This window comes from Myotis davidii, unplaced genomic scaffold (genome assembly GCF_000327345.1).
Source record: "Myotis davidii unplaced genomic scaffold, ASM32734v1 scaffold58, whole genome shotgun sequence".
NCBI lineage: Eukaryota > Metazoa > Chordata > Mammalia > Chiroptera > Vespertilionidae > Myotis > Myotis davidii.
In genome coordinates, this window is record NW_006289754.1 from 16,122 (window position 1) to 24,378 (window position 8,257).

At 37.1% G+C, this 8,257-nt stretch overlaps 1 protein-coding gene across 1 annotated transcript in view; it reads left to right on the plus strand.

Annotated features, from left to right (window-relative positions):
• Window positions 1-6,443, plus strand: part of LOC107182869 (olfactory receptor 52B4-like) — a 7,173-nt gene extending 730 nt beyond the window's left edge. Inside the window, exon 2 of the mRNA XM_015563018.1 lies at window positions 6,428-6,443. Within this exon, the coding sequence (XP_015418504.1) occupies window positions 6,428-6,443 (16 nt within the window). The remainder of the gene's footprint in view (window positions 1-6,427) is intronic.
• Window positions 6,444-8,257: the final 1,814 nt, after the last annotated feature.

Here is an 8,257-nt window from a genome sequence, read left to right on the forward strand (position 1 = left end):
GATGCACAAGGATTTTAATCTTGTGTCCACTGTTGCCAACCCTGAAGGAAGATTGTAAGAACTGAATTCTTCATAAACTGAAATCTGACTTGCTGTTTACCATCTATCAATTTCCCTTTTAAAATATATTTTAATGATTTTTTACAGGGAGGCAGAGAGAGGGATAGAAAATTAGAAACATCGATAGGAGAGAAACATCGATCACCTGCCTCTTGCACACCTCCTACTGGGGATGTGCCCACAACCAAGGTACATGCCCCCAGCCGGAATTGAACCTGGGACCCTTCAGTCTGCAGGCCGATGCTCTATCCACTGAGCCAAACCGGTTAGGGCGAAGAAGAATGTGTTTTTGAAGCAAATTCACCAAATATGTTATAGGATATTAATATTCAACTGCCAATGGGGAGGGGGGCATGGTTTGCTTTCTACAAGTTTCCTAATCCTCTTAGTTGCTTTTTCTTACTAATTTAAAAATAACCAACCTTATTTTAAGGACAAAGCACTTAAAATTCTTTTTTAAAAAAATTCTCACGCAAGGATATTTCCCATCGATTTTTAGAAAGAGTGGAAGGGAGGGAAGAAGGGGGAAGAAGAGGAAGAGAGAGAGAAAGTGAGAGAGAGAGAAAGGGGGAGAAAAGGGAGAGAGGTGAGTGAAGTAGCATGAGAGAATTTGTGGTAGTAGAACACTTCTCTAAATTGGATGCAGTGGTACTTACATAAATCTACACATATGATAATATTGCATAGAACTACACACACACAATAAATGCATTTAAAATTGTTGATATTTAAATAAGATATGTGGATTTTACCAGTGTCACTTGGTTTAGATATTGTACTCTAGTTATATAAGATATTACTATTGGGGAAAATTGAGTGAATGGTACAAGGGATTACCCTTTACAGTGTTGGGTGTTTTTTTTTGTGTGTGTGTGTGTGTGTTTTTTTTACAACCACCTGTGAATCTATAACTATTTCAAACTGTTTTACAAAGCTACAGTAATCAGATAATATGGTATTGGCATAAAAACCGTCACATAGATCAATGGAACAGAACACACAGAAAGAAGCAAACTCTCACACATATGGTGAACTAATATTTGACAAGGGAACCAAGGATAATTATTGGGGAAAGGATGGTCTTTTAAATAAATGTTCATAAAACTGGATAATCACAGAAGAATGAAAATGGACCCCTAACTTACACCACTCAAAACAAAATGAACTGAAAATGAATTAAAAACCTAAACATCAGACCTGAAAGCATAAAACTCCTAAAAGAAAATGGAAGAAAAAAGCTCCTTGACATTGGGTCTGCCAATGATATTTTGGATATGACATCAAAAGCACAGCAACAAAAGCAAAATCAATAAGGGGGGACTATGTTAAACTAAAGGGCTTTGCATTGGAAAAGAAACGATCAACGTAATAAATAAGAAACCTATGGAATTAGAGAAAATATTTGCAAACATATACCCGATGAGGGGTTAATATGCAAAATATATAAGGAACTCATACAATTCAAGAGCAAAACACCCACACAACCTAATTAAAATGGTCTGAAGATCTGGAGAAACAGTTTTCTATTTTTAAAAAATGTTTTTATTGATTTGAGAGAGAGAGAAGAAGGGAAAGGGAGAGAAGCATTGATTGACTGTCTGCCCCCCACCCCACCCCCCCAGCCCCGCTCCGATTCCAGCTCTGACCAGGAATCAAACTGGTGACCTGTAGCTGCATGAGATGATGTTGAGCCATGCTGGCCAGGACTAGACAGTTTTTTTTTGAAAGAAGACATATAGCCCTTGCTGATTTTGCTCAGTGGATAGAGCGTCGGTCTGTGGACTGAAGGGTCCCGGATTTGATTCTGGTCAAGGGCATGTGCCCTGACCAGGAATTGAACCATGACCTCCTGGTTCATAGGTCGATGCTCAACCACTGAGCCCTCTTCCTGGACTATTATTGATATTTTTAATCTTTTTCCTCCTCCTCCTCCACCTCCTCCTTCTTCTCCTCCTCTTCCCCCTCCTCCTTCTTCTGGAAGACTCTTTAAGTTAAACATTTCTTGTAATATTGGTTTGGTGGTAATAACCTCCTTTAGCTTTTTTTGTCTGGGAAGCTCTTTATCTATCCTTCTATTTTAAATGATAGCTTTGTTAGGTAGAGTAATCCTGATTGTAGGTCTTTGCTTTTCATCACTTTGAATCTTTTGTGCCATTCCCTTCTGGCTGCAAAGTTTCTGTTGAGAAATCAGCTGAGAGTTTTATGGAAGCTCTCTTGTAGGTAACTAACTGCTTTTCTCTTGCTGTTTTTAAGATTCTCTGTCTGTCTTTGACCTTTGGCATTTTAATTATGGTGTGTCTTGGTGTGAGCCTCTATAAATTCTTGTTTGGGACTGCACTTACTGGACTTGTACATCTTTTCATAATTATTTTTTCAAATGTTTTAAATCCCTTGCTCAATCTGTTCTCATTCTAGTACCCATATGATACAAATGTTGGCACACTTGAAGTTGTCCCAGAGGCTCTTTAAACTATTCTAATTTTTAAAAACTTTTTTATTTTTGATGTCTTTATTTTTTTTTTCTGCTTCCTTAACCTCTGCTTCATTTACTCTATTGTTGATTTCCTGTAAGGTATTCTTAATTTTAGTTAATGCAGTCTTCATTTCTGACTTGTTCTTTTTGATATTTTGTATTTTCATTTTTGTTTCCCTATCTCTTTGTTGAAATTCTCCCTAAGTTCATCTACTCTTCCCTTAAGTTTATTGAGCATCTTTATAACCATTTTTAAACTCTGCATCTGTTAGATTGCTTGTCTCTTTTTTGTTTAGTTGTTTTTCTCTAGAGATTTTTTTCTGCTCAAACTGTATACCTTTTATTTTATTTAGTTCTTTAAAAAAATAGTTTATGTCTCCATTCACCTACTGAAGGACACTAATCACGTCCAAGTTTTGACAATTATAAATGAAGCTGTAATAAATTTTGTGTGCAGGTGTTTGAGTTAATATACATTTTCAATTTACATAAGCTAATATGATTTCTGCATTGCATGGTAAGAGTAAAATTAGTTTTTAAAATCAACAAAACAGAACACAGAGTTTAGAAACAAACCCACACACGTGGCAAGTTTATTTAACAAAGATACAAAAGCAACAATAGAGAAAGGATATCCTTTTCAGCAAATAGTGCTTGAACATTTAGACATCCATCTGCAAAATAATGACCTTCAATTCATGCTTCAAACTCCCAGCAAATATCAACTTAAAATGAATCATTGAACTAGGTAAAGACCTGAAACTATAAAACTTCTAAAAGAAGTCAGAACACTTTTGTCACCTAGAATTATAAACATGAATCTGGGAACATCAAAACATCCTATATAATAAAAGCCTAATATGCTAAGTGTTCGGTTGTCTGGTTGTCTGTTCAACCAATCAAAGCGTAATATGCTAATGATATGTTAAGGCCGCTCAACCGCTTGCTATGATGTGCACTGCCCACCAGGGGGCAAACAGTTGACTGGTTGACCAGTCACTATGACATGCACTGACCACCAGGGAGCAGACACTCCAACCGTTAAGTTAGCTTGCTGCTGGAGTCTGGCTGATCGGGACTGAGCCAGATGGGCTGGACATGCCCTAGAGCCTCCCCCCCCCATCCCCCCCAGTCCCTCCCTGGCTGGCCAACCTCCTGTGTCCCTCCCTGGCCTCAATCATGTACCGGTGGGGTCCCTCCGCCTGGTCTATGCCCACTTGCAATCCAGGACCTCTTCGAAGTCGGACAGCTGGTTTCAGCCCAATCCCATTCAATGCAGGACCTGCACCCTGGTAGTCAGTGTACTCCCACAGGGGGAGCACCACTCAGCCAGAAGCTGGGCTCAGGGCTGGCAAGCCTCTCCTGCCTCTGTGGCAGTGCTAAGGATGTCTGACTGATGGACATCCCCTGAGGGCTCCCAGACTGCGAGAGGGTGCAGGCCAGGCTGAGGAAAGCCCCACTCCCTGAGTGCATGAATTTTGTGCACCAGGCCTCTAGTGATGTATAAAATAAAATATCATCAAAATTAATAATTTATACTGCTTGAAAGACACCATTAAGAAAGTGGAAAGAGTCATAGAATGAGAGATATTATGTTCAAATCATAGATCATACAGAAGGCTTGTATCCAGAGTAAAGAACTCATAAAACTTAATAATTAGAGAAGAAACTTCAATAAAAATGACTGAAATATTTGTACATAAAGAAAATGTACATATAGCAATAAGTACTTGAAAACATGCTTAACACCACTAATTATAATGAAAATGTAAATTAAACTGCAATGATGAAGCTTTAACAAGCTATTAGAATACTTATATTAAAAAAAGATAGTGTCAGGTTCTGATGAGGATGTGGAATAATGGCAGCTCATACATTGCTGGTGGAAATTCACAATAGTATAGGCACTTTGGAAAAGTTGGGCAATTTTTTAGTAAGTTAAACATATGCCTATGATGTACACCTGAAACTAATACAAAAGGATATTGAATGCCAACTGTAATTGAAAAAAATTAAAAAAATTTAAAGTAATCTTAGCTGGCTTTAAAAAATATATTTTCTTATTGATTTCAGAGAGGAAGGGAGAGAGAGAGATAGAGAGAGGAAGAGAGAGACATCAATGATGGGAATCATTCATCAGCTGCCTCCTGCACGTACCCTACTGGGGATTGAGCCTACAACCCGGACATGTGTCCTGATTGGGAACCAAACCGTGATCTCCTGATTCATGGGTTGACGCTCAACCACTGAGCCATGTCAGCTGGGCTTAGCTGGCTTTTTAAAGGTAGCAATTGATAAGTTGATCCAGCATTTATATGAGTATACTAAAGCCCTATTTTTGCTATAACCATTTTAAAAATAAAAAATAAATTTGGAGGACACTGCCATGCCCCCATAACCAAATATGCTTATCCTATGACCTGGCAATCTTATTAGTCTTAGATTTTTAGCCACATGAAGTATAAATTTAATTTTCACTTCCAATAAAATATATGAATTTTTTAAATTTAAATTCTTTATTGTTTAAAGTATTACATAAGTCTCTTCCCCCCCTCCATTGACCTCTCCCCAATCACTCTCACCCCCCAGAACATGCCCTCACCCCACTAGTGTCTGTGTCCATTGGTTATGCTCATCTACATGCATACAAGTCCTTTGGTTGATCTCTTTACCACCCCCCCCACCCCCTTCCCTCTGAGGTTGGACAGTCTGTTCGATGCTTCTATGTCTCTGTTGTTCATCAGTTTATGTTGTTCATTATATTCCACAAATGAGTGAGATCATGTGATATTTATCTTTCTTCGACTGACTTATTTCCCTTAGCATAATGCTCTCTAGGTCCATCCATGCTATGGCGAATGTTAAGAGTTTCTTCTTTTTTTATAGCAGTGTAGAATTCCATTGTGTAATGTACCACTGTTTTTTAATGCACTCATCTGCTGACGGGCACTTAGGTTGTTTGACCGGAATTGAATGTAGTCCTATTTTTTTAATCTTCTCCTTAGTTTCCATTGGCTCTATCCACTGAGCCAAACCAGTCAGGGTGGGAGTTCCATTTTTAGTTTTTTGAGAAAACTCCATACTGCTTTCCACAGTGGCTGTACCAGTCTGCATTCCCACCAGCAGTGCAAGAGGGTTCCTTTTTCTCTGCATCCTCACCAGAGAATATCTAACTTGTCATTTGTTGATTTGTTGATGAAAGCCATTCTGACCAGTGTGAGATAGTACCTCATTATCATTTTGATTTGCATCTTTCAGATGGTTAGTGACTTTGAGCATGTTTTCATATGTCTCTTGGCCTTCTGTATGTCTTCTTTTGAAAAGTATCTATTTAGGTCCTTGGCCTATTTTTTGATTGGATTTTTTATCTTCCATTTGTTAAATTGTATGAGTTCTCTGTAACTTTTGGAGATTAGACCCTTATTGGAAATAACATTGACAAATATGTTCTCCCATGCAGTGGGCTTTCTTGTTGTTTTGTTGATGGTTTCTTTTGCTGTGTAGAGCTTTTTATTTTGATGTAGTCCTATTTTTTTAATCTTCTCCTTAGTTTCCATTGTTCTAGGAGCTGTATTGTAAAGATATTGCTACGACGTGTGTTTGATATTTTCTGCCTTTGGATTCTTCTAAGATTTTTATGGTTTCCAAGTCTTATGTTTAAGTCCTTTATCCATTTTGAGTTTATTTTTGTGTATGGTGTAAGTTGGTGGTCTAGTTTCATTTTTTTTGCATGTTATCTGTCCAATTTTCCCAACACCATTTATTGAAGAGACTGTCTTGCCGCCATTGTATACACTTGCCTCCTTTGAAAATATTAATTGGGTATAATGACGTGGGTTGATTTCTGGGTTCTTTGTTCTGTTCCATTGGTCTATATGTCTGTTCTTGTGCCAGTACCAGGCAGTTTTGAGAACAGAGGCTTTGTAATGTAGCTTGATATCTTGTATTGTGATCCTTCCAACTTTGTTCTTCTTTCTCAGGATTGCTGCTGCTATTTGGGGTCTTTTTTTTATTCCATATGAATTTTTTTTGGAGAGTTTGTTCTAGGTCTGTGAAATATGGCATTAGTATTTTAATGAGGATTGTATTGAATCTATAGATTGCTTTGGGTAGTATGGACATTTTAGCAGTTTTCATTCTACCAATCCATGAACACGGTATATTCTTCCATTAGTTCATGTCTACTTCATTTTTTCTTTTGAATACAGCTTTATTTATCTCACAAACTTTGGTATTAAGCATTCTTTCATTTTCTTTTTACATAGTACTTAATTTTACTTTTGATTTCTTTGGTATAGGACAGTGATGGCGAACCTATGACACGCATGTCAGAGGTGACACGTGAACTCATTTTTTTGGTTGACTTCTCTTTGTTAAATGGCATTTAAATATCTTAAATAAATATCAAAAATATAAGTCTTTGTTTTACTATGGTTGCAAATATCAAAAAATTTCTATATGTGACATGGCACCAGAGTTAAGTTAGGGTTTTTCAAAATGCAGACATGCCAAGTTCATGTCTACTTCTATCTCTTTCTTCAATGTCTTGTAGTTTTCCAAATACACGTCTTTTACCTCCCAAATATATGAAATTTTTATAGCTTTATTTTTAATTACAAAAACCTGAAAAAATCCCAAATGTCCTTCAAATGGAAAATGGGTGAAATGCTATGGTTCATCCATACATTGGAATACTGCTGGCAATGGAAAGGAATGAGCTACTAACACAAGTACAACATGAATAAAATTTAAATGCATTATGCTAAGTGAAACAACCTAGACCAAAAGGCAACATAAAGTATGACTCCATTTGTAAGACATTTTAGAAAAGGCAAAAGTGTAAGCACAGAAAACAGAAAAAAGGCTACCAGGGCTGGTGGGAGTTGATTAAAAAGGTACACATGGGTGTTTTTTGGGAGGGTGATGGAACAATTCTATATTTTATTGTGGTAATTGTATGTTTATTGAAACTCACAGACATGAACTAAAAATAATTAATTTCATTGTATTAAGTTGTATGTTTAAGACATAAAAAATGTAATGATGAAAAATGGTACCTTAACTTTGCATATTGCTATTGGATTCCATTCAATTTTTTGGAAAACACATATTTCCTAGAATTTCTAAAAGGTGCATTAAGAAACTTTTTGTACACAAAAAAAAACATATTCAGCCTGGGTAGGAACAGTCACTCCTACATACATGCAGTAAAAAATTTCAGCACCTCTCCTATAGTACACTAGAGGAAATATAGCAACTGTGTCTTAATGCTCATGTTCATAACAAGTTTATTTATACTATCAATTACTTGGATATAAACATTCAATAATAATGCACTTATTCAACTTAATATTTATGTAATGTTCTGGATGCCAAAGGAAAATACTTGTTATACAACATTACATTAAAAAGCTGGATATAAAATAGTTTCTCAATCCTATCTAATAAAAGAGAAACATGGTAATTATCGTACGACCGCTACCCTTCCCATTGGCTAATCAGGGCAATATGCAAATTAACTGCCAGCCAAGATGGCAGCCGGCAGCCAGGCAACTTAAAGCGAACATGAGGCTTGCTTGCTTCAGTGATGGAGGACTCCAGCGTTCCCCGCCTGCCGCTGCAGGCCTCTGAGCTGCAACTCTAAGCAGCTATGTAACAAACATAGAAGCGAAACAAAACCCCAGAAACCTCATTTAGTCCTCCAGGCTTCAGCCAGCAGGATCA